Here is a 27,065-nt window from a genome sequence, read left to right on the forward strand (position 1 = left end):
ACCGAACATGGTTTCTGATAACTGCTTTGCATCTCTGGGGCATGGAGTTGACAGGTGTTGCAGTCTAGGTCAACTGCACTATTTTCCGCAATTACTCTGCGTTTCTTAATTTTATGACATGAACAGCATTGTTTTGTCAGCCAGATTGTGCAAGCCACTCCATTGGTTGGATGCTGTTCGTCTGGAATCATAATTTTCCTCGCTTGGTGGTATGTTTAGCTCATTGTCTTATTTATTTATGTATTTACGTATTTACTCTTCATCATTGGCAACATGACTCCTTCTAGTCTCCTAATGTTCCTCCTGTATGCGGTAAATAGGACAAACGCCAGCATGGTGTTTTTTGGCCGCTTCATCCGCATATAGAACTCACTGGAAATTAAATTCGAGACGAGGGACTGCAGCTTGTTTGTTGTTCAGGGGAACACGCAAGCTAGTTTGTAAAATGAAAAAAAAAGTCCATAGCAACGGTGGGCATTGTCTAGAAATCTATTTTCATACACTTGAATTACAATTTGAACTTTTTGCCTGCACCGAAATGAAAGTTGAGACCTGAAGGAATTTGTTTTTGTGTAACTCAAAAACATTCCTTTCCATTGTGTATTTTTGTCACTAACTTAAAACTAATATCCCATATATTCATATGACTGGTTTTGTCAAAACCAGTCACATCTACTTTGTAATAAAGAAAGCCAAATTTTATTACACTGAATACAATTAAATTAATGCATATCATTATACAAAATCAGTAATATCCACTTTTTATACTGTAGTTATGACCGTTTCCTCAACATTCCATCAGACTCATGAGACTAAGGAGCGTCCGACAAACATGGATAAATGGCGACCCCTGGTGTATCGCGTCTACAATGAAAATTAGGTTACTCGGAGTTTCTTTTAAGTAATGTAGAGTACATTTGCCAATTTTAACGCTTAAAAATGTAAAAACAAAACTGAAATCAAAACTGAGGAATCAAAATCAATTCAAGACTATTCTCGGTCCAATTCCGGCATTGTTTTCCATGGTAAAGTGTTCCTAATTTACTGTCTCACCATCTATGCCTTAACAGGCTGGCGGGCTGATGGAGTTGCATAGCAACGCTGATTTCGGCGACGTTGAGGGTAGTCAAAACGTGTTGGAAATGTCCCCGCATCCATTACATAGCGTAAACGCATCATATAGTGTGGTGTTGCGTGTGGCGCAATCACATCGTCAATAAAGAGGTATCACACGCAACGTGGATTTACTGGGCTTGGTCGGCGTTAGGACCTGGATGCCTCGCCAGCCAGACAGTGGACACCGGTTGATGACTGGGCTCACTGTGCATCTTCTCACCTGACGAGGAGACAATCTTCTCCCGGGTGTCCCTCACACAACGAGCGGTCAGAATACAAGCCGAGTGGGGAGCGCTTTGTTCGGAGTATAAGGGAAAAGAAAAAAAAACTGTGCTCCCAGACCCTCGCGTCGCCTTCTCAGCCATGAGCCAGAGGTTCACCGTCTCCAAGAGCGACAACGTAGGTCTCCCCGCGGACATCCAAGGGGAAGTGAACCTGATCTTCGAGGGTGACAAACGTTCGAGCGAAGCCGATTCGAAGCAAGATGCTGCCGGAGCCGAAGGAGCCGAATCGGTGGCGGCGGCGGCGGAGGAGACGGAGGCGTGGACGTCTACCGTGGTGACGCTGAAAGGTAGGACCCGCACGGCTACAGGCTACATGCTAGCACAGATGTGTGTCTTGAACGTGGAATAGCCCACTTAAAGGTCACCGTCTGGACAATGAAATATGACATTTTCTTTTCTTTTTTTTTCTTTTTTCACCTGATACTTGTGTTACTGTTGCTGGTAGAGCATCGCCTGGAATTTTTTACTCTCGGTTAGATCAGCAAACACGTGTTGGTTCAAGCGATTGAATTCCGTACATATAATCAACTATACATTATTATTATTATTTAGAACTAAATAAAAATAAATAACTAATTAATAACCAAATAAACAATCATCTTTCTATCATCTTTCTAGTGTGTGTGTTTTGGCCAAACTGGGAAATATATACAGTATATACTCCAGATGAAAAGCATGTTTTCATCCTACAGCAGACAAACCCAGTGATATTTAAGAAGTGAATATATATATATATATATATATATATATATATATATATATATATATATATATATATATATATATATATATATACTTATTTTCCGTCGCATTTTAACATCAATAAACCCGCATCCACAATTAAAGCTTATCACTATACGTGATACTGTCAAAACTTAAAAATAAAAGCAAATTTTAAATAATTTGTCCACAAGTTTTATTAAGTCCATGAAGAGCAGGCAAACTTTAAGAAGATTGTACCCTAAATTGCAAATCTCAGTTTAATATAATAAGAACATCATTTTATGTATCCATACATCTCAGCTGGCTTCAGGCAGTAGGCGGCGGACACCCTGAACTGTTTGCCAGCGAATCGCAGGGCACATAGGGAAGAATAATCACTCATGCACCCAATCATACCTAAGGACAATTCAGTAAGTCCAATTCACCTACCATGCATGTTTTTGGAGTTTGGGAGGAAGCTGGAGTGCCTAGAGAGAACCCACGCGGGCTCGGGGAGAACATGCAAACTCCACACAGGAAGGCCGGAGCCAAGTGGATTTGAATCAGGACCTTTGAACTGTAAGGTGGACTGCGACTGCATTTTCTATCAATTTATTATGAACGAAGCACAATTACAAAAACATTTAAAAATGAAAAAAAAAATGCTTGCGCTCACAAAAACGGCAGTCTCTTAAACCACTTAATTCAGCACAAAATTCATTCTTCTTTTTTTTCCTAAAGAATACTTCAATGACTTGCTTGTACAGTTTGTCTGCATTTCAGTTCCAAAAATAAAGCCTTTTCTATCATATGTTTTAATTCGCTTTAAATTAGGCTGAGAATGATCGCAAGACAGAAGCACAGGACACCGGGATTGTCACAACCAAAAGGCCAAGCTTGCTTGACCTGCAAAGCGCACATTTAATATTAAATGGTTATTAAATATTATTATTAAATAATTATTTCCATTTCATTTGTTATTCAAGAGTTTTATTGTCATATGATTAGTAACACTAAACAATGAAATTCTTAATCTGTTCACTTTTCCGAGGACACTTACGTTCCACACAATAGACATAATAATAAAGTTGGGAATAAAAAAAACAGTAAAAGGACAATAAGGGCAGCGATATTGAAGCACTAATAAAGGAATGGACTAACATTCTGTCCTACTTTGGTCTATGGGCGTTGAACGATTTGCAAGCCCACTTGAAACTCAGCTCTCTTATTCCTTTTGTTCCTTCCAAACTCCTTGTCACTAGATGTTCTTGTAAATAATTGACTGAATTGCTGCTTTTATTAACATTTTTATAATAATTATTATTTCTTTATTTCCTATATTATTGTTATTGTTATTATTATTATTATTTTCCTTCTTTTCCTTTTTCTTATACTTTCCTCTTTCCCGCCCTTCTATACCTGTGTCAAATTCTGGTTTCTGAAAACTCTTCTCCAGGACATCCATTTCACCCACAAAGTAGCAAAATAAGTAAAAAACACGTCTTTCAAAATTGTCTTCAGGAAGGGTAAAGGCCCTGTGAAGAGGAAAAGAGCTTACAATTTAGAAGAAAAAGAAAACTTTTAACAGGCAATAACTGGATACGATGCATTTATGACATGTTGCCAAACACATCACAACTATTTTTGTTCAGTTTGTTTAGTTTTTTTTTCATTTTCAATTGTTTAAAATTTTTTACTTCTATTTTTTTTGTTCTTCTATTGACATGTACTCCCGACAGCCATTCCATCTTAAAATAAGCACATTTCTTTTTTATTTTGGCTTGGTGAGTGGATGTGTCGCTGCGTGTTTGTTTTGCCAGGAAAATTTGTTTGTTTTTGTTCTGAGGTTTACCATATTTCCCCAATTACAGGACTTGTGTATAGGGCGCACTCTTAATTTTAGGGTTAAATTCTGGTACAGTGGACTTAACATCAACAACTGTCATGACCTGTAGGGCTGGTTGTGTTTGTTTTTTTGTCTCCCTCTTGAGGAGTTTTTAGTTAATTGCTCTTATTTTCTGTTGGCGTCAAACTGCCACCGCTGCAACACATCACAACAATGCTGGTCTGCTATTGGTCGGCGTCTCGGTTCGGTACGATACTAGTCTACTATGAGTCAGCGTGATGGGGTCATGAAGATGCTGGTCTGCTATGGGTCGGCGCACAGGATCACAAAGATGGCCGCCTAAAGACTTGATCTCGTGTGAGAGTGCTTTCAACGTCATATTTATTACGCATTTTAGTGCTTAATTCAAACTTGAATTAGTTAACCATGTGTCCCAAGATTGCTAACGATGTTAAAGAGAGAAGTAATATTATGATTTATATGGAAACGAAGCTGGGGATAATCAAGAAATACAAAGAAAGCTCAGCTAGCCTAACCTAGGCTACCCTTACTAGGGAATATGGCCGTAACAAGCGTCACTCAAAGGTAAATAAATCCTTTATATATTTTTTTTATTTATGATGTTATGTAATTGTATGCATGTATATTATATATAATTAGCACTTACTATAATATTTTTATACCAATTTTTATTATGTGTATACAATTTTTACCTGTTGCAATGTTTTTACCTGGGGTTTTACACGCATTAGCTAATTAACATAGGTTTGGATTGCCCGCAATATGGTGAATTTGCGTTACGATCCCAACCGCGGAACGAATTAATCTCGTGAACCGGGTGCCCACAAGTTATATATTTATTGTGGGTTAAGTCTTTTTTTCCCCATTGTGAGTGGTCAATGAATGCAGAGCATTCTAACTTTGAATGCGCTCGAAGCAGTTTTCTTTTCCTTTTCCTCGCAACGCAGCTTGAGTTCATTTTGCCTTATATTCCCTAAGTTGTGCAGCATCTATGTTCCTCCAAGTTTATGATTTTGTGTATATGCCGAAAGACTGCAATTAATGAACGAGTCAAATTAAGTACATTTCTGTGTTCTCTAACCTGTACAATGCTGTATACTTTGCCACTCTTAATTGACGGCTGGAGACATCATAACCTTTACATGATCCTGTCTGTTTTAATTATATTCCTGTGTTTGAACAAGGACAGATCTCGATGCTGGTTCAGTCGGCTATTTTTTTTTCAATAGAAAATAATGCCATAACAACTTCAGCTAACACGAGCTGCTGTTAGCTGCACCAGACACTGAAGAAAGCCATCAACTTCGCCAGAGCTGGGAAGAAGCCATGTACAACACCAAGAGTGACATCAGGGTTTCTCAACTCTGCACAGGACTGTCAGCTGTCTGAGGACCTGGGCAGCCAACTTAGGTTCCCCCAGCATGTAGCTAAGACCAGCCCCAGACTTGACCATTTTGGTGTCAGAGGTGACAAAAAACATTGTGCCATTGGAAGAGCAAATCAAGGAACGGGAGAGGGAGCCGTATGATGGCCTGGTTAGCAGGACTGTGTCTGTGCAGAGCCTACACTGCACTCAGCATCATGGAAGAGAGTAGAAGATCCAGCCAAAAGAACACAGATGCAGCAAAGAACGCTTCTATTTGGCTCAGGAAAAAGAGGGTAGACCTGTGGTTAACTACTGCCGAGACACAAGCTGAGGTGTCACGAACCTCCTCAGCTGGGCTGCTTGAGTGACGATGTCTGATGGTTTCAAGGCCCAAAACACCCAATGAGCTCAGGGTCATGAATGGTGATGTTCCCCAGCTATGCATTGGAAGATGTTTCACTACAAAAATACAGGTTAAAGGTTGGTCTGAAACAGAAAAAAATAATAACCTAAAGTGCATCTAAGTGCCTGAAATATATATTTAAAAACGTCAATCCTTATTTAGCCTAAAGTGCATCTAAGTGCCTGAAATATATATTTAAAAAAGTCCATCCTTATTTAAACTAGAATCAATTTTGACCAACTGAACCATTTACTCCTGAAAAAAATATGGTCAATGAATATTAAATGTAAACTGATCAGGACCTTTAACACATGCGCACCAATATCTTAAACATTTTAACCTGAAGAAAAGGTGATGCAGATTTCTTTTCCTAAATCACATGAATAATTAATGTGATTTAGAACAAAAATGTTGATAGCAATATAAAAAGTTTATAGCTTCCACATAGACTTGCGCGCGCCACTGCCTCATGTGGTGTCGTGGATGTGCAATTACACTAAACGTGCCAAAAGCAAAGCCTGTTCCCAGGGTTGTATGTGCCCCACCTGGCATCGCATTGTTTGATTCCCAGAATTTGAAGGAGTGTGCAAAGATAAAATTCAGGTTCGCCAGCACAGCAGTGAGTTTAGCAAGGCACCCGAAATAGTTAATTTTGGACACAACTTCTATCGTGTCGTTTTAAGGAGTGAATTTAGACCAGAGGTATCAAACACATTTTTATTGTGGGCCACATTGTAGTTATAGTTTCTGTCAGAGGGCCGGTATGGCTGTGAAGTCAAATACATTTTAATGGTCTCCAAAACACGCTTACATAGTTTCGAAATCAGAGGCTGGCAAAAACTGTTCGAAAAAGGGATTGGAAATTAAAAAATTGTTTTTCCACCAAATTTTTAAAAGTTGAGGACCACTTGCAAGTTTGGTATTTTAGCCAGAAACTTGAAATCAAATCAGCATTTCGCAGGCAAAATAAAATGATGTGGCTGACCGGATCTGGCCCCAGAGCCTTGAATTTGACACTGGATTATTGCGATTAAGTAATAAGGGTGGGCTGTTGTGACCACGGTTCTACCACCTGCTCCTCTTTCAAGATGCGCCAAGTTTGTGAAGCACTCGCGTTTTGCTGGTGTTACCTCATCGTTCGTGCCACCCTTGTAAATGTTTGCAAAGTTACGTTTGGTTTAGCCCTCATCTATTGGTTGTTGGCTGTGTCACGTCATTGCAAAGAATAAAAGACTTAAGTAAGACTTTTAAAACTTTCTCTAGACTTCCATTCTCTAGGTCTGGCATGGTGAAAATTGGTTGCTGTGAGCCCAGCTTTAGATAAACCGAGTGCATGCATAATAGAAATCTTTGTTTAAAAGAATGTGAAGAGAAACAATAAAAAAGAAATGGCAAAATAAACATTTTTCTGTCATTATGGAAATATATATCACCGTATTGCCCAGCATTAGGCAGTAATAAGGAAATTATTGCTGTGAAATTCTTGGTGTGAATGTTGTCCTCATATATTGATGACTGGGCAGAATTGTATTGTTTTTCCTATATTTTCCTCCAATACAGCGAAGGCCCAATTACTGAATGTCTCTCAAAGCGGGAGGGTTCATAAAATTCCTCTTATCGTACCCCAGTGGCATAAAGTCATAATGATAGGCCCAAGTGCATTTTTTTTTGTACCCCAAAACCCTAACCTAACCCTAACCTCAAGTGCAAATATAAGACACACTGTTTTCCCCCCAAAATAATAAAAATGTATATTTTTTATATCTGCCATATTCTTACTTACAATAATGACCACGATGGGACAAGCTAGAGGACGGAAGTCTGTTGGCTGATAGCAGCCAGTGCCTGTTTCCGCAAACGGCAGCTTGTGTTGGCTAATGTTGATATCACATTATTTTCAAGAAAAGAAGCGAGCAGACGGAACCAATGTCCGAGTCAATCCATGTTCACATGCAGGAATATTACTACAAGTAAAATGGAGATGATCATTGTATTCCATTGGACTCGTTTATTAATTGTGGTCTTTTGGCATCTACACACTCAATCATAATCTTGGTGGAACACAGATGGTGTGCAACTTCAGGTATTTATGGCAAAAAGAACTCACTGCATCCCGAGGAAAAGGAAAAACAAGCTCTTTGAGCATTCAACGTAACACTGGCAAGGCGTTCACTAACCGCTCACAATGTGGGAAATGTAAAACACACTTGATCCGTAACATGTTTAATTTACGGATATGAACTCAAAAGAAAATATGAAAAATTGATAAAGATGACTTGGGGCTGTAGGCAACCTGAACTGGTTGCCAGCCAATTACAGGGCACACATAGACAAACAATCTTTAATTCACCCAATCACACCCAAGGACAATTTAGTATGTCCAATACACCTGCCATGCATGTTTTTGGAGTGTGGGTGGGAGCCGGAGTGCCCGCAGACAATTCACGCGGGCTCGTAGAGAACATGCAAACTCCACAAAGGAAGGCCAGAGCAAGCTGGAATTGAACTCGGGTCCCTGAACTGTGAGGGGGACGTGCTAACCACTGCGCCACCAAGCTGCTGACTAAGGGATGACACCTTTTCACCAAATGGATAAGCGCAGCGAGAGGGTCAATGTCACTTTTGCAATCAAACTACCTGCAGGTTTTCTTTTTGTATGCTGTTTTTTGTTCGAGTTCCCTCACCTTGACAACAATGGCACTTACATCCAGTCTCTATCCACTTTTTATTTTCAACTATTGGCACGTCTTCAAGACTTGTTCGTGACTGACAGGTGCCAAGATCAGGAGATTGGACAAATGATCATTTCCTTCTCCCATACCAGACACACAGCATGACTGACCTGCCCTGAGCCACTTTTTTTTTTTTTTTTTCCATTCCCTAGACTGCAGTGAGCTGCACCGGCTGCACCATTGATATTTACTGTATGCCTTTGACACACCCCAAACCACATAACAATCATGCCGTTTAATATTGCAGAAATAATCGACAGCAAGCGCTTCGATCAAGGATGGGTCAATGCTCACATTTGTCTCGGTCGTCGGTATGCGTGCACATAGCTTTAAATCGGATTTTGTTTGTGAAATGACTTCAGTGTGCCAATGACACTCTGGCATTTAAGCACAGGATTCTAATTCCTGATTTTGTTTCCATTGATTCACACAAATATGTGAGCAAGCAAGTCTCGTCTGGCCACCAAGTGCAGCCCCTCCATCTGCCCTCTTCCCCATTCTCACTCTCTCCCTTGCTAATGCCTTTGACCTTGAAGTGGCGTCAAATATATCTTTGGCGAGCCTAGTGAATAGCGCCAACGACGTGTCGAAAATGGGCCAAGTGCCCTGCTCTTGATAGAATTAGCGGCACTTTGCGTTATATCCGGCACCTGAAAAGTGTAAAACCATTAGTAAGTGTTTAAACTGTTTAATGGTGTTTGTTTTAATGGGATCCCAACAGAGCAATGGTTTTTCTTTGCGTTAATACTTATTTCTCTGCATCCAATATTGAAGGTCCTCAAAATTTTGCCACTTGAGATTTTGAACATCTAATGCCGAATACAAGTGTCATATTTTAAATTATTTTGCTCTCAAGTGACACCATATGTATATTGTAATATATAACCTGGCAGAGGTGAACATAATTGTTTGGGCAGTTTTTAGCTTTGACTTACATGCAAAAATGTGAAAAATGTCAACGATATAGACAATAAATTGGGTTTGACCTCTTGTAACTGCTGTATACGGTAAAGCCAACTTAGAAAATGGGTGCTGACGTTTAAACAGCACTTACTGTGACCGGTGTCCTACTGTATATGTTTTTCCCTTTGATGGCTAGTCTATACGAAATGTATTAAAATCCTTGTGAAATCAACTATATGGTTTCATCGTACAAGATCATTTTAAAGATAACTGTACTGTGTTGGGAAAACAAATGAAATGAATCCAGTTTATTGTGAGTGCCTTTTTTTTAAGAGACTGCAGGAGGCACTGGTGTTCCTCATTCCATCCAAGGCTGCAGGCAACTGCTGTCAGAATCATGTAGTGAAAAACCTTGTGTGAGAGAGAGGGAAAGAGTAAGAGAGAGAGAGAGAACGAGAGAGAATGAGAGAGATCAAAAGACCAGTAAATTACACAACCGTCTGCATTGTGTGTGTGTGATGGAAGGTGCATGCTAAGCATATGGCTGAGCGAACAGTGTGTACGTGTGTGTAAAAGAGACAGCGAGAGGAATAATGGGAAAGAGTAGCAGTAGAAAAGGGGGAGTAAATCCAGAAATCCTCATGTGTATGTTACATAACATTGCATGCTGGGGGTTTATGGGGGAGGTGCGTGCATGCATGTAGTATGTAGTTCATGGATGTTTGTGTATCTGCTTCATGGCTCAGAAAAAAAAAAAAAAACAGTACTGAAAATGAGAAAATCCTCGTCTTGCGGAGGTGGAAAGCAAAGACCTCAATGACGCTAACATGGGGTGAAAGCGGGGAGGAGGGAGGTAGAACACATCCTCCATCTTGCAAGCCCTTCACCATCCTTCACAGGTCAGTGCGTCCACTTACTGGTGGACTTGTTCTACAGAAATCGGCCTGAACAAGTCCTGAACCTTCAAGCGCACGCAGTCTAGCCCAGAAGGACGGATAACATTTGGTATTAGAGGTTGTCTAACTAGTGGCCATCTTGACTGGCCTGAGTTCATGGAATGGAATTGTATAGAAGCATTCCCCTTTAATATGTACTGCCTTTGAATTATTTCGCACCTATTGTTTTGAGGTGCGAATCAGGCAAATTGTAAAAACCCTTTGTATATATGTATACAGGCTTTCCTAGGGTTATGCTGCACTTGTACTACCGTGTTTCGACTTCGCAACGCCCGAGTCACCATTTTGTCTCCAGTACATCCCTACCTAAATAAAAAATATTTGTTCCATGAGATGTTTTAATTTATTTCCAACAGTCTATAAGCTTCATATCGTGGCTTCAGGGCTCCCACTATTTGTTTGTGAATATTGAATTGCAGTGCCATTGTCTTCCCATAATCAAATAGTAAGAGGTAGATACCCAGGTTAAGTTACTCTCCCAGTGCAATAGCATTTAATTGTTCTGCTTGCCTCTATATGTAGCTGGTAGAGATAGATGAACACTATTCAGTGTGAATAACTAACCTCTTTCAGACAAATTACATTCAGTGAAATTGGGTCACTTGTTGTGGCGCACCTGATGATGTTCCATGGACAGCAGTTGGGAATCACTGCATTAAAGTCATTGTGAAGTTGAGTACAAGTTCATTACTTTGGTCTTTTGACCACCGGCCGTTTAGGGAGCCTCGCGACAGATGTTCTGAGCCTCTATTGAGCCGTGACAGGCTATTTATCCTCCGCCTTTGTGTGCTGCTTAGCTGTCTCCCCTTTTCCCTCTCAGGTCTGCCTGACCTTTCCCTTTATCTCCCACCGACCAAAAGTGTAAGCACCACCGTTGACAATGAGCACTTGAAAGAGACCCTCCAACTAGCCTATTTTCTGCGCCGTTGTCATTTTTCCGTCCACTGAGTAAACTGCGGACATGAGAGTTCTGGCTGGTGGCGCTTTGCATTGATCTTAGTCATTCCTAAAGTATATTTGGGTCATGTCTCCTCTGGATGTGCGGCGGGACGCTAGTTGGAAAGCTCAATGTAGAGACCGACGGTAGCAGCAGATGAACACTGTCTGGTGTAAACAATAGTATTAGTCTTAGTCTTAGTCTTAGTATTAGTATTAGTTAATTAATGCATTCAGTGCTTCGACGGACCAGAACAGCAATATAAAACAGTAGCGCTTCAGACATGACACCACTCAAGTCAGGGAAAAAAAGCAAAAGTACTTTAATACCCTCACTTGTATGGGCAAGGAGAACCACATTTGGCAGAATTAAGTACAATTGCAAAATGAAACACTTGCAAGCAGCTTCTGTAGTCCACAACTTAATTAACAAATGATTCTTATATTATACAACGCTGCCAACATCTGGGGTGTGTCCCTACTTAGTCACGCTAATCTCCAACCACGACCCGTCTGGACAGAATATGTGGTGTTTGGGGGGTTGGTGCCGGTACCTCCGATTATGTAGCCTTGCTGTGGAAGCTAACAGACAACTTCAAAGGTAGCTGAAAGCTAATACTACTCGACCCTAATCAGTGCTTGTTTTAATAGAGGTTTAAAACATGCAAAAGTACTTGGCCGATAATTGCGATCTTTAATTGAGAGCACACCACTTTTGCCGGTCCTCGCAGTGATTTACTGCATTACAGTGGAAAGACAACACCTTCTGGGTCATTCTGATCACTAATTCTAATAGATTTATGTCAGTGGCAACTTGGAATAGGTCGATATTACACTATAACGCTATGACAACCTTCGGCAAAAATATCACGGTGTCACTGTACCCCAGTATTAAAATTACAGCTCTTTTTTTCCATTGGACACTATCTATTTTATTTGTAAACAAAATATTGAATATTTTGTTATTCCATGTTTAGAACAACTGAATAGCTAAATAAATAAATTTAATTAATCTCTTCCATACCACGAAGTAACGAAAAAAATGATTGCCTTCTTATTATTTTCATAGGTGGCTGGTTGAGTCACTTCTGCAAAGCACTGGTGATACTGTTATCGCTGAATTGCATTGCATTGCACTTCCATAAATGCACTTCCAAATGTTCCATAATGCCTGAAAATGGCTGGGATAGGCACCAGCAAACACACAATCCTTGTGAGGACAAGCAGTTAAGACAATCGTTGGATGGATGGATTTTCAATATAACTTTGAATGTTATATGCTATGCCTTGTGTTTTTGATCAGAACTGACTTAGGTTTGCCTCTTTTGCAGTTGTGTTTTGGGAGCCATCTTATAAGTTCCAAAAACCGTACAGAGAGCATGCTAAATTTCATAACCTGATTTCGACCGGTTTGCATGCAGCCTGTTTTTTTTTTCATCCATCATTTTGCAAAAATGGATAAGATAATCAAAATACAGTGTATTTATTGGTTTAGACCTGGGGTAGGCAACCCAGTTGCTAGAAAGCCACATACTTATATGTTTTCGATGTCACTCTCCTACATCACAACTGCTTTAAATAAACAGCTCATCAGCAAGCGCTGGAGAAGCCTGATAATGATTCTCATCATTTGAATCAGGTGTGTTACAGAACGAGACATGAAATACATGCAGGATAGTGGCTTGGACCTGAGTTGCCTACCCCTGGTTTAGACACACAAATGTCCTCTGGAATGCTGCTTACATCTGAAGAAGTTAAGACAAAGCCCCCCCCCCCCCCCCCCCCACAAACAAACAATTTCTATCTATTTTCAGAGAGGCAGCTTGTTGCGTCCACTCCACAAGCAGCCAATCATGTTCTGCTCTGTTTAAACACCCCTTTCGTTAGATTAACCAAAAAGTAATGGTGCACAATATCTGTTATAGACAATAGTGGTTATTGCAACCTTTTTTAACACCATGATGACCTGTCAACCAGGTTCTCGGCCCATGCCTAACGGCAACAAACGAGCAGTTGTGACGCCTCACATTATGCATATTGATGGGCAGAAAACAGTTGTGATCTTTCAACAACTTTATCCATCCTGTTGTAATACTGTCATTGTTTCATAGTATGACAACCTGTGATAGCTTGATGAAGCATAGTTGATGGTGAGTGATATTTTTAATCAAATGTTGAATGTAAAGTATGTTTTCACATGAAAATGCTTTCATTAAAAATAAATAAATGAATAAATATACCTCTAATTCAATGTAGCATGCATCCATTTTAGTGCATTTGCTCTTTCATAGGCACTTTCCTCAAGCGCTGCCTTATTGCCTTTTTGTTGTCAACAACGAGGCTGCGTGGATAATTTTTCCGGTGGACGAATTATGAAAAGGACAAGTCTGCTTGACTTGTCTCCTTTAGCCCATGGACGTGTGCTTGAACAAGCCGGCTTGGATTTCGGCAGGTGGGGGGGAGAAACAGCGAAGGGTAACGTTCCACGCTCTAATCTCACAACAGTCGTCCCTTAGGTAAAGAAAGCTTGGGATAATATCCCAAGTAAGATGATCAGCAAATTATCTCCAATGACCATTTAAAAAAAATTGGATGCGCAAGTACACATTTCCTCGCATTTGTCTCATTTACGCCTCCATCCTCTCCCTCCCCCCCCATAACAGCAACAATATATACGATGAAGAAATGCATCTAAAAGTACCGTGAGTTCGTAATTTTAAAAACACACACTATGTATTATAATTGGACAGCTATGTTTTATGTGACCACTAAAGTCGGGGTTAGACTTAAAATCATGTTTTTGTAAAATCAACTAAACTGAAGTAAAAAAAAATAGGGGGGGGGGGTGACATAAGCGAGGTTGGTAATTTGCAAATTTATATTTTTTTAATTTTACCCTACCAAAAATGAAAAATGAAAAAAATCCATATCATATCATATCATATCATATCATATCATATCATATCATATCATATCATATCATATCATATCATACCATACCATACCATACCATACCATACCATATCATATATCCCTATTTTATTGTATACAGTACCTGTTTTACTGCAACCTTCTATTCTATAAAATGTTTGAACTCACTGACTTAAAAGTGAGATACCGACATGTCGATTTGGAGGCACCTTTTGCTCCACTCTGCCAGCCCAAATGTCAACTTGGAGATGGACGGCACGCTCGCACGCCATTGCACCCTGTTTGCTCACTTACATGAACCCTTTCCTTCTCTCGATACGAGTGTCCCTTCTCCCCCCTCATATTCTCTGTATTTTACCCGGTCTCTCGTCTCCAGCGGTAGTTGCTGTCTCACTTACCCACCCCCTCAGTTTTTTCAACCTCGCTCCCCTTGGTTTTGGTGCATTGCAGTGGCTCCATTGCCACGTTAGAAGACACAACAGCCTCGCCAAACGAGGTCTCCTCCTCTCCCTCGGTATCACTTTCGCTCTCTCACAAGCTGCAGGCAAACACTCTTTCGGACGCTTATTTTAGACCCCGATTTTTCTCAGTTCACTCTCTCACTTGCTCTCTCTTTCTCTCTCGAGGCTTATCGGGAGTCAGAGACAAAGCCGTGAGAATGAGCCCAACTGTCGCCGCGGCGGTTTCCATTTCAAACAAAGCTGTGCCCAAATCGGAAAGGGATATAAAAGGCATTGTGATGCAATCCCTTGCCCCTCTCTGCGGGCTGCAGCCTGTTTTTTTTTTTTTTTTTTATCAATCCTAACCCTTTTTTCTTAACTTATCATGTAATGCAACCGTCCTTCACAGACATCTGTCGTACCTAAATAGACTGTCTTGCTGCTCAAGTGCATTGATCAAACATGTTTGATGATGGGGTCCTGTATACTCAGCTGGACTACAAGCGGATTTCAGGATCACACATTGTTCCTATTGGGGCTCCTGTTCTAATTTGTCTGAGATCAAAAAGCAATAAGGTGTAGTAAGACAAAGGAGGTCACAAACACCCGCTGATGTTGCAGCATGGTGCCACACTTCTTTGCATAGTGCATGGCTCCTCAATTAAAAGTCTGGATGCTTTAAACAATACAGGGGACGGACGCTTTCTTACCAAGTAATATATGGCTAAGACTGTATCACTTTACATTAAAAAAAAAAAATATTGTGAAAAATAAGATATTAATACAGGTATCGATCAGTAAAGAAAGGTGCCTTGAAAAAAAATAGCACTCTCAATGTATTCATCCATCTTTCAGACTTTATTTATTCATTTCGGAGCAATGTATGTCCATAATGGTCAATTTTCATGCTCTTCTGCAATTGAAGCTGTCATTTACATTCCATCGCATAAAGATTTGTGTGTTGTTGCAGTGTTCTCATTCAAAGCACCACAGCCCCATCTACTCTTTTAATCTACATTCCCAACTTTGTCGGGGATGATGTTGCGAATATATCACCATCTCTTTCTCTCCAAGTGCCCTTTGTGTTTGAGCCAAACTTTAATATCTACACGAAAAGCTGCCAGGAGCACAGTGCATCAAATTCACACTAATGTCACGTCTGTAGTTCAGTCAGGTTTAACTGTGGAGACCTTTTAGAGAGCTAAACGGATGTACATCCTTCCATTGTTTATTTTTAGTTATGTGTCATTGAAAGTGGCAACACAGTCTTGGTTAAATAGAATTGCCACATACTGTAATTACCACATTATAGCTGTACCAAATATCCTTCATTTTCAAACTTGCGCCTTTTTCCAAATCAATCAAAGTGGCATACTTTGTACTGACTTTTGCATCCCAAAGCAGATCAATAGATGATGTCAAAGCCACTGTCTTATATAGTATCTTTTATATAAAATAGCAGAAAATTTGGGAATATGTGTAGGAGACATCAACAGTCCCAAGGCTAAGGGTCAGAGGAGTCTCTTATCTCCAAACTAGCAAAATAGTCTTAATAAATTTAGTGAGGCAAATAAGTATTTAGTCAACCACTAATTGTGCAAGTTCTCCCACTTGAAAAGATTAGAGGGGCCTGAAATTGTCAAAAAACCTGCTGGTCTGCTATTGGTCAGCTGATTTAACCACGCGTTGCCAGTCAATGTGTACGTACAATTGACATCGTTTTACTACTTCAACGAAATCATCTGCTCACGCATGACACGGAAACGCTGATATGCTATTGCTCTTACAATGTCACAGTCACTGTTTCAGTCATGGTGTCAGTCACGGAGATGCCGATATGCTATTGGTCGAACGCCTTCATCTAGTTTGATGGCACAGCTGGTCGGGACGGAAGGAAGGAGAGAAAATGAGTGAAAAACGGAAGGAAGGAATGTTGTTAAGACTTTGCAAACTTTATCGGTTAGACATGGCTTCTAAAATTGCTAGTGGCGGTAAAGGGAGAAGTAAGAGGATGATGACAATAGAAACGAAGCAGGAGATAATAAAAAAAAAATACAAAGGAGGCGCACGCATAGTTAACCTTGCTCGTGAATATGGCCGTAACCGCTCGGCAATCTTCTAAGGGCAAGACTTTCCTTGCCGGGGGACGGACCTCGATCGACAACAAAATGGAGAGGCTTCTTCTATTATGGATTAAAGAGAAGGAAATCGCCGGTGATATGTTCTAGTTTGAGAAAAGTTCCCGTTTAAGAAAATAAATGAATAAATTCTGCGGGTTGGTCTCCTCTCCCCTCCGCCTCCACCCAGCTCAAGTCACGTCGCCCCAAAGGTAAATGCCATTTTTCCTTTGTATATGTGATTTAATTTAACTGTACAGTAGATTATGTTACTCATTTTTAATATGTATATAAAGTCGTGATTATTTTACCTAAGGTTTTTGCACGCGTTGCACGCATTCACTAATTAACATAGGTTTGGATTGCCCGTCATACGAGCATTTCAAGTTACGAGCGTAGCCGCTGAACGGATTAAGTTCGTAACACGGGGGCCCACTGTATGTGTATATATATATATATATATATATATATATATATATATATATATATATATATATATATCATCAATCAATCAAATTTTATTTATATAGCCCTAAATCACCGAAGTCAAGCTCCCAGAAGGGGAAGGATAAACCCAAAAACCCCAATTTGGGGAAAATCAGAAACCTCCAGAAGGGACCACAGGTATATATATATATATATATATATATATATATATATATATATATATATATATATATATATAATATTCATTTTTAATTAATTAATTAATTAATTTTAATTCTATGGTGACAGTCAACATTTACAGCAAAAAGCCCACCTAATGGTCTTAAATTTAAAGCAGCATTGTTATGCCTTGTATTGCGTACTGCTTTGCTGAATGAATAAAAATCAGGTGTGGATGGCTGGGCTCCGACAGCTTTGGCGAACACAAAGGCAAAGAAAAGTCACTCTTGGTTGGGCTGAGTCACTATTTTGCTGGGCTTGTTAGTCTTTTTTCATAGAATTTTCTGACAATTGCACAAAAAAAAAAAAATCATGAAACAGCGAGGCGGGGAAAAGTGAACCGCGTTATAGTGGGGACCACTGTACACCAGGCTTCTGTGGACATAAGGGAGCAACGGCCTTGCGAGGCCATGGTCAATTTACAATCGGCTGTTATAAATAATGCCTTTGTGTAGTCTGCAGTCAAAAAAACCTTTTTGACCACATGCACTTCAAGAAGTCCTTCACCATTCACCAGAGTATATTTGAAACACCACATGGCATGAAATTATAGTTTTCTCTTTTAATTTTTCTCTTTTTATATTATTATGTGTTTCATCTTTGACCTGTCATATCCTTTTCTCCTTCCTGCGACAGTGTGAATGTTCCAAAATACTTTCATTTTGGGAACAATCAGGCAATCTTGTGAAGTTGTGAGTGTAGCTTTGCAGAACTCACCACAATGTGTACAACTTGGTGCCTAAATTTGGTTTAAATGATTATCTCAGCCACATGATTCCCATAATTAGTATCTGTGATTTACCTGTATGAATTAACCTCTAGCTCAAATACATTTTTAGATTATAAGAACTGGTTTGTTTACTCTACGCGTGTGTTTAAATAAAAAATGTACTAAACTTTAAGGGTCAAAACTCTCTGTTATGTGTATCTAATTAAATGCAGGATATTAAACTCAACTTGCAATTAATTAATTTAATTAACCATATTTGATACGTATGTTATGAGTCTCAAGTCTTAAGTGTTAGTAATTTCTTGGGTTAAGCAAGTCTAGATTTGTGTGTATTTGCAGGTCTTTCTGTCATCAACAGAAGTAATTAAAAACCGCCAAGATTCTAACAGTCAAACCTTCGGTCACTGGGCAACCTGCTTTATGAACTGAACCACAGCCGCCCAGAGCCGTTGATGGGGCACAGCCAAGAGTTGGTTAGGGTTATAACTCTTGACCAGCTGGAGACTTCCTCATATCACAAGCTACCAGCGGGGCAATTACAGCATGTTGGTCTTGCTAGTTGGCTTTGACTGTGGTGGTAAAGCAAGTTAGCGTTGAAATCTTGTTTGCTTTTGCTGCTGTTTTGCTGATCATACCAGCAAGACCAAAACTTTGCTGCTCTTTGCTATTTTTACTTTTAGGTATACTTTATGTATTAATTTCTTTAGTTATTTACATTCATACTTTCGCCACATTGCAACCAGGGCCTGGTTTGTTCGATGTGCTATCTTACTCACAATTCACATTTTACCGGTCGAAAACAAATCCCTGCATTGTCGCTTACTTTGTTGTCTTCTTAATGAAAAGGATAAGTGACACAAAGCTCAGTTAATGATTGGCCAGCTATCTTTCAGCCAAACTGTGATGTTAACGTACTAGCTTACTTGTCTTTGTTGGTTTCCACTGACTGATGAAATTAGATGTTGTAGTTATTGTGTCTTATGAGGTTGCATTCTCTTTTTCAGTTTTGGCAAAATCTTAATCCTTGTGTAATTTTCAAATTTCCCCTCATGATACTTCATTCATGAGCAATGTTGAGAGTAATGCATTATAAAAGTTATGTAATTACTGTAATACATTACTTTTTGCTGTAACACTTGAGTGTATTATGTTACACACAAAAAATAGTAATATTGTACTCGTTACAAATCAGAGTAACGCAAGGCATTACGGTGCATTTTTAGCCTGAAGGTGGTCTCTCTTTTTTTTTTTTTTTTCCCCAAATTCTCCCAAAACACCTCGAGATCGGAAAAGAAAAGTCCAGGGCAAAATATTAAAATTGACTGCGGTGGCAGCAGAAGACAGGTAGAATATGTTGAATGCGTACACAAGATGGACGTGAGTCAAACTTTTTAAGTTCGTCAGAGGTAAGTACACGAACATACAGAACTGCATTAGTTGGGTGCACTTTTTGCGTGACACCTAAAGAGTTGTCCACACATTTAGAGCTGTGCCATAGTAACGTGAAGTTAGCCAAAAGAAAACACGTGGAGGAGTGCGAGTGGGGATAATAGAAAGCTCTCTCGCCCTGGGATGACACTTTCGCCTCAAGAGTTTAGGAGATTCGTGGTGGAGTATGTTGTACGTAGAAGATATGCTGGCACTTTCCACAGTGGATTCACCAGCATTTGGAAAACTTGTCAGCAAGATCCCTGTCGCAACTAGCAATAATGACATGGTAAGCTAACGCTAATTTTCACTGTACAATTGCTATTAATAATAGCCTATAAGTAGTTGTGGTCAATGTGTGTCAAGATGAAGCATATAAAAACACAAGTTAAACAGTACATTAAACACAATAATGATGATGTAGCCTAGCTGCTAATGTTAGCCCCACTGAAGCCATCTATATTTGAAACCTTTGTCCCGAAGCAGTTTTTGTGTTGAAACCTCAGCTGGCCGCGTTGGGTAGCTCCGGGTGACCACAAAGCAGCCGCCATGTTTCATTCCTGCCCCCTGTATGAGCCATTGAACGTTCCCGAAGCTGATTGACTGACACAACGCGACAATAGTTACATTTTTTAAATTTCTCGCATAGTTTCTACGCGACACGCCTGTCACGCGACACCACACGTCGCTCCATCGCGTGCATCGCGTCGCCCGATGCATCATAGCGCCCGTCGCGTGAACTTCATTGACTACAATACAAAACTGTCCGCTCTTCGCGCACCATCTGAACACGGCATATTGAGCGTAATGAGCTACATTTACTACTGAAAATCCATATTTCCAGTTATGTTGATGCGAGTAATATACAGTGGACCCCAGTGTTACAGCGTCCTTGGCTTACATATTTTTTCATTTTGCGATGTGGAATACTGAGAATTTTTTGTCCCCTCTTTATGGTTTTTTACCCGGTTTTGCGACAAAAACAAATGTCATGACCCTAGGGGTTTGGCTGTATTTTTGTTGTTTTGCCTCCATCTGCTGGCGTTTTTAGGTAATTGCACTTATTTATTATTGCCGTCAAACTGCTTCAATGCAGCAAGTCACTACAATGCTGGTCTACTATTGGTCGTCGTCTCCTCACGGAGATGGTGGTCTGCTACTGGTCGGTTACTGCTCACTCGTTTCAAAATGGCGGAATGGTCAAGCTTTGTTCTATCGTGAGTGGCTACAAAACCATATTTATAGTGCATTTTACTACTTAATTTCAAATTTGAATGGGTTAGCCATGGGTCCCAAGAGTGCTAGTGATGTTAAAGATAGAAGTAAGAAGGCAATATGGGCATAACAAGCGGCATTCAAAGGTAAATAAATCCTTTCTATATTTTTTCTTTATGATGTTTTCTGATTGTTCACATGTATATTATATATACGTAGCACTTGCTATACTATTCTGGTACCAATTTTTAATATGTATGTACAATTTTGATCTTTTTACCTGGGGTTCTAAACGCGTTAGCTATTTACATAGGTTTGGATTGACTGCCTGTTACGTCCCAGTCTAGGGTCTAGGACATAACATGAGTAATGGGCCCCGCCTTCCCCAACTCCCAAGCAGCCAGCCGATAACCCAAAGGTTTGGAAAACAAAAGATACATTTATTTACATTACAAAAGGGTTACTAAAAGAGTGGAGCAATTAACTCAGGGTGAATCAAGGCCAAAACAACAAACAAAACAATCTCTGCAATAACCAAACTAACCTAGCAAACAAAACAACCAAAAGACAATAAGCTTACCTCCCTAGCTCCAAAAACAGGAGGAAAGAAAATGTACAACAAAAACGGCGATTCACCCCTACTGCTCGGTTTCAAGACAATTGATACAAATGCGTGGCTGGTTGGAAGCGAAGGAGAGACGAAAGTTGTCTGCCGTCTCCTCTTAATATATGGCTGGTGTGCGACCTCCAATCAGCAGCAGCCAATCGTGGGCCTTCCTGGAGCCGACCAATTCGTGCACTGCTGGGGCACACCTAAACAAAAGATGGCAGGAAACACAGGGAAAAAGAAACACAACAGAGAGCAAGACCCCTGAGTGACCCCACTCGTAACACCCCCACACCCAAGAATTGAACACCCCCTAGATGTTCAATTCATATTACTCACTCCCTCTGGACAGGGCATCCGCCAGCACATTTCCTGTGCCCTTCACAGATCAAAGTCCTGCAAAAAGCAGGGACAGACGCATAAGGTTTGGTAACGGCATTTAACTGAGGGGTATTATCGGATTTCGGAAACAAAACGCAGGACGAGCTCCACGCACTAGTGCTAGGGACAACGAAACCATGTTCCTTCAGTCTAGTTTGGCTATTTGCCAACTTATCTCTGGCTAGCTGACACACCTGGTGGAGACGCTCGCGAAAAGAACTGAGCACAGGGATCGGATGCCGAGGGGCTGGTGGAACTGGTTGGTTGGGCTTCCCAACGATTTGACACGTGTGGCACGTACGGCAGTATTTCACGACGTCAGCTTTCGAACCAGGCCAGAAGAAGTTGCGCAACACACGGTGATAGGTTTTCTTAACACCCAGGTGGCCGGCTAAGCCGGGGTCATGGGCCAGACCAAGAACCTGCGCACGGTAGCCGGTTGGCACAACCACCTGGTTAACCGAGCATAATGCATTGGAGTCAGGACTCCGTCGTCTCATCAGGACACCATTATCCAAAAAAAAACGCACAGGGTTGGCTGTCTTCCTCTGTGGCTACTACAGAGGAGAGACACAAAGTTAGGGACGGATCACTTTTCTGCGCATCAATCAACATTTCTCTCGTTACATTCAAACTTAGCTCTGCGTCTGCCAGAAAAACAACAGGCTTGTTGACACATTTTACCCGCGTGCGATCAGTAGTGGGAGACACCGAAACGGAGGGCTCACCCTCACCTAATGTAGCCATACAAGACTCAGACAAATCCACAGTTCCACCCAATTTTCGAGCCTGGGCGCGCGTAACGGCACACACAGGAAATACATTTTGCACAGACGAAGAATCAAGGGTGGGACAGCAAACAGACGAAACCGAAATGGGATCCGTAACGACGTCGGGCAGAGGAAACACCTTTCCTCCGGCCAAATCGTTTCCCAAAATAAACGAAACGCCACTAATCGGAAACCGTGGGAGCACGGCAACTTTCACAGGTCCCGACACGAGCGGGGAATGCAAATGGACCATGTGGAGTGGCGCAATAACTGCACTCATCTTAATTCCACACACAACTAAATCAGAACAACACGAAGTCTCCCTCGAGAGCGGCAACACACTAGATAGCATAAACGAATGACAGGCGGCAGTGTCACGGAGAATTGTCACCGGTACTTTATCAGTGCCCTTGTCTGTTAAAGAAACAAACCCGCGAGAAACGAACGGCTTGAAACGAGAGTCCACCGCTGCGTTCACCTCAAACTCAGGTACAGGCGCAGCGTGACGCACAGGTGGGGACACCGTGTTGATAAAACCCACACCCGCGGAAGGTTTAGCATTTTTTTTCTTAAGCACCGGACAGTGAGCGATTAAATGGCCTGGCTCATGGCAGTAAAAACACTCGCGGCTCTCACCCTCAGCAGCTGGTGAAGGGCTTTTACGCGTCAGCTTTGGTGAGCGGTTTCTGCGCTCCGGTGAAGAAAAAACACTTTTGTGCGTTAAAATAAATTCGTCAGCCAAAACTGCGGCTTTTGTTACCGAGACTACCTTTTGTTCGTTTAAATAAACGACAATCCGCTCGGGCAGACACTCTTTAAATTCTTCGAGCAAAATTAACTCTCTCAACTCCGCCATAGACTTAACAGTACAGGCTTGACACCACTTGTCAAACAACACGCTCTTGTCGCGCACGAACTCTACGTACGTCTGGTTAGCAGTTTTTTTACTATTTCTAAATTTCTGACGGTATGCTTCGGGGACTAACTCATAAGCCTGCAACACCGTCTTTTTCAATTTGCTGTAATCAAGGCTATCCTCAATCGACAGACTGGCACAAACCTCTTGGGCTTTCCCCACAAGGTTACACTGGAGCATAAGTGACCAGAACTCTTTGGGCCAACTCAGGGCAGCAGCTATGCGCTCAAACGCGCTGAAATACGAGTCCACCTCGGACTCACGAAACGGAGGGACTAAACGAATGTGCCTACCGATATCAAAAGCAGGAGTGGATCCAGTGCTAGGGCTAACAGGAGACACCGGTGGGAGGGCTGCAAGAGCGCTTTTCTCCAGCTCCAGCGCCCTAAGGCGCAAATGCATGGCTTGCAGCTCGAGCTGCTTGTTTTTAGTTTCTACCTCTTTAATCTGGAGGGTTAGGCGGAGATCCTCCGTGGACATGTTACCCATGTGAGGATCTGTGAGCGGCCCAGGAGCCACACCCGCAGCGAGCGGAGCAGCCGCCTTCGCTACTGTCTCCTTCGCTTCCGATGCGTCACCATCCGCGTCAGCCGCACCAACCTCCGATTTAGGTAGGACGCCCCGTTCCACCAACTCCGCACACAGCAACTGTTTAAACTCCGCTTTTTTCATACTGTAGGGCACTTTTACCCTATAATATTCCGCAACAGCCACTAAATCTGCTTTCCTGCATTCAACGAGTCTCTCTAACGACGGACTGGCCACAAACTCCTCCAACGAAAACTCCATAATCTCCCCCCACACACCAAAACAAAAACTGCCAACCAGAGAGAACCGAAAAGCGAACACACACCAAAATCCACCGAAAACGAAGCGCGACAAGAAGCCGGACGAGCCCCCAATCAATGTTACGTCCCAGTCTAGGGTCTAGGACATAACATGAGTAATGGGCCCCGCCTTCCCCAACTCCCAAGCCGCCAGCCGATAACCCAAAGGTTTGGAAAACAAAAGATACATTTATTTACATTACAAAAGGGTTACTAAAAGAGTGGAGCAATTAACTCAGGGTGAACCAAGGCCAAAACAACAAACAAAACAATCTCTGCAATAACCAAACTAACCTAGCAAACAAAACAACCAAAAGACAATAAGCTTACCTCCCTAGCTCCAAAAACAGGAGGAAAGAAAATGTACAACAAAAACGGCGATTCACCCCTACTGCTCGGTTTCAAGACTATTGATACAAATGCGTGGCTGGTTGGAAGCGAAGGAGAGACGAAAGTTGTCTGCCGTCTCCTCTTAATATATGGCAGGTGTGCGACCTCCAATCAGCAGCAGCCAATCGTGGGCCTTCCTGGAGCCGACCAATTCGTGCACTGCTGGGGCACACCTAAACAAAAGATGGCAGGAAACACAGGGAAAAAGAAACACAACAGAGAGCAAGACCCCTGAGTGACCCCACTCGTAACATGCCATACGGTGAAATCGCCTTACGAGCTCAACTGCGGAACAGATTAATCTCGTAACACGGGGGCCCACTGTATATGTAATGGTAATAGTAGTGAATGCATTATATTTCAAATACAGTAATATTGTAATGTAGCTAATTAATTTGACAGTAAATAGTAATAAAAAATGCATAACAGTAACTTGCCCAACACTGTTCATGTGGTGATCTTAAGCACTCTGCATCATAGCATACTGCAGTCCTTCTCAAATAATGAGGCAGACACCCCTGGGGGTGGGGGCACATGGTGATTGGGGGGGGGGGGCAAATGACTCAAGAGAAAAGGCTTTCTTTGTCATGTGAAGTGTAATTGCAATAAAATGAGGATTGGCATCCTGTTTTTATTATTTATTTTTTTAGACTAATTCAATTCCTGTGTAAATGCTATAAAAAAATAGTTCACACTTGTTGAAAGTTGATTTCTTTTGTTTTTTTTGTGTGTTATTGTTAAAAAGCATACAGTTTAAGAAATACCTTTTTTTTTTTTTTTTTTTTTTTTTACAATATTTATAGTCAGCCAGGGGGTGCAAAAGGGTGTCTCTTTCCTTGGAGGGGGGGGCTTTATAAAATACAGTTGAGAAGCACTGGCATATTGTTCGGTTGACAATTTTGTGCACTGGTAGGTTGACAAATTTGTGTTCCCAAAGGAGCTGGATGAAGTGGCCATGGAGAGGTCAGTGTATGTTACGTCTGGTGAGTGGAGGTGTGGGAGGAGGCAGACCCAAACATGCAGGAAACTGTGAGGTATGTGGCTCAAACAAAGGAGCTTATATGAAAACTGAGATAGGACCAAAAATAGTACAAAGTAAAAACAAAAATGACTGGAAACAGAAACAAACTCACGGCAGGCAGCAGGAAACGAAGACAAGAAGGTCGGGACTAATTCTGGGGTGATGGTGGACTCACACAGAGTGACAGCACAACAGCGGGGAAAAGATAATGACCTGACAAATAACAGAAACAAAACTGGGACTCAAATACAAGGAGACTGATTAGGGAAACATGTAACACCTGGAAGGGAACGGAGGCAGTGGAACTGGATCGGTTGACAATCAGGGGGGAGGCAGGTAAACAGGCAGGTGGATGGAAAGGAGAGACGCAAGTGGAAAGGCAGATGTGAGGGGAACAGTGACATGAACTAGAAATGTAAACAAAACAACTCAATCCCAGAACAACAAAATCCCAACTGAACACAGTCTAGGCTTCCCTGCTGAAGCTGCTGCCTCCCGACCCGAGTCAGCGGTAGATAATGCAAGGGTGAATATATCGTGTTTGAGATGAAGTAAAGGGCTCACGAGGTTGTTTAGCACCTGCATCATAGCTTTAGATAATTTCATGCAAAAAAAAGAAAAAAAAACATTAAACAAAAAAAAAACATCGAAAATATAATCGCTTATTGATTGACTATTGAAATAATTGTTAGTGACAGCTCTAGTATAAAAACCTTCAACTATTGCTGTCAATGTGCTTAGTGTCGTGTGTCAAATTTAGCATATTTGCTTATGGTCATCTTCTTCAGGCAGTCCAAGCTTAAAACAAATTGTTTCAATTGTCATCGTGGGGAAAAAAATGTTATGGAGGTGCAACAATCAATTGATTAAAAAAAAAAAAAAGACTTCGTCGGATGAAGAATAAGCATCTTTGATTGCCATGGCAACCCTTCATCACATACTTTTACTCCTCTATAATATTTGTGGACGTCCCTGTACAATGAAGGACTTTTAATATGAATGAATACGTGTGGAGTAATGAAAGAAAAGTGTTTTTTTCTCCATTTAAAAAAAAAAAAAGCTTCCGTTTATGTCCATATTTATTTGTCCACGATACCATAAACATCAGCTATAGTACAGTACGGTGGGCCTCGGAGTGAAAACGACCTGCACTTAGTCTTTGCTGTTAGCCAATAAATGCGATAATGACATAATGTCTTAATGTCTGCAACGTCCTGCCTATAGAATGGAACCATTACGGAGATATTTATCGATTGACCTGTTGTTTGGTCAGCCGTACAGACCAGGGCAAGTTCAATGTGAAGTGATGCTCATTATAATTGCAGCTATTTAAAGCCAGCACTCCCACTCGTGAAAAGCTA

General features: G+C 41.2%; 1 protein-coding gene across 4 annotated transcripts in view; it reads left to right on the forward strand.

The window, feature by feature from the left end:
* Positions 1–1,356: 1,356 nt before the first annotated feature.
* slc12a5a (solute carrier family 12 member 5a) overlaps positions 1,357–27,065 on the forward strand; it is a 184,453-nt gene continuing 158,744 nt past the window's right edge. For all 4 annotated transcript variants that reach the window (XM_088422436.1, XM_088422437.1, XM_088422433.1 and 1 more), the window contains exon 1: positions 1,357–1,687. In XM_088422436.1, coding sequence (XP_088278562.1) covers positions 1,480–1,687 — 208 coding nt within the window. In that variant the 5' untranslated portion in view covers positions 1,357–1,479. The remainder of the gene's footprint in view (positions 1,688–27,065) is intronic.

Source organism: Hippichthys cyanospilos, chromosome 9 (assembly GCF_059441005.1).
Source record: "Hippichthys cyanospilos isolate Australia breed blue-spotted pipefish chromosome 9, RoL_Hcya_1.0, whole genome shotgun sequence".
Lineage (NCBI taxonomy): Eukaryota > Metazoa > Chordata > Actinopteri > Syngnathiformes > Syngnathidae > Hippichthys > Hippichthys cyanospilos.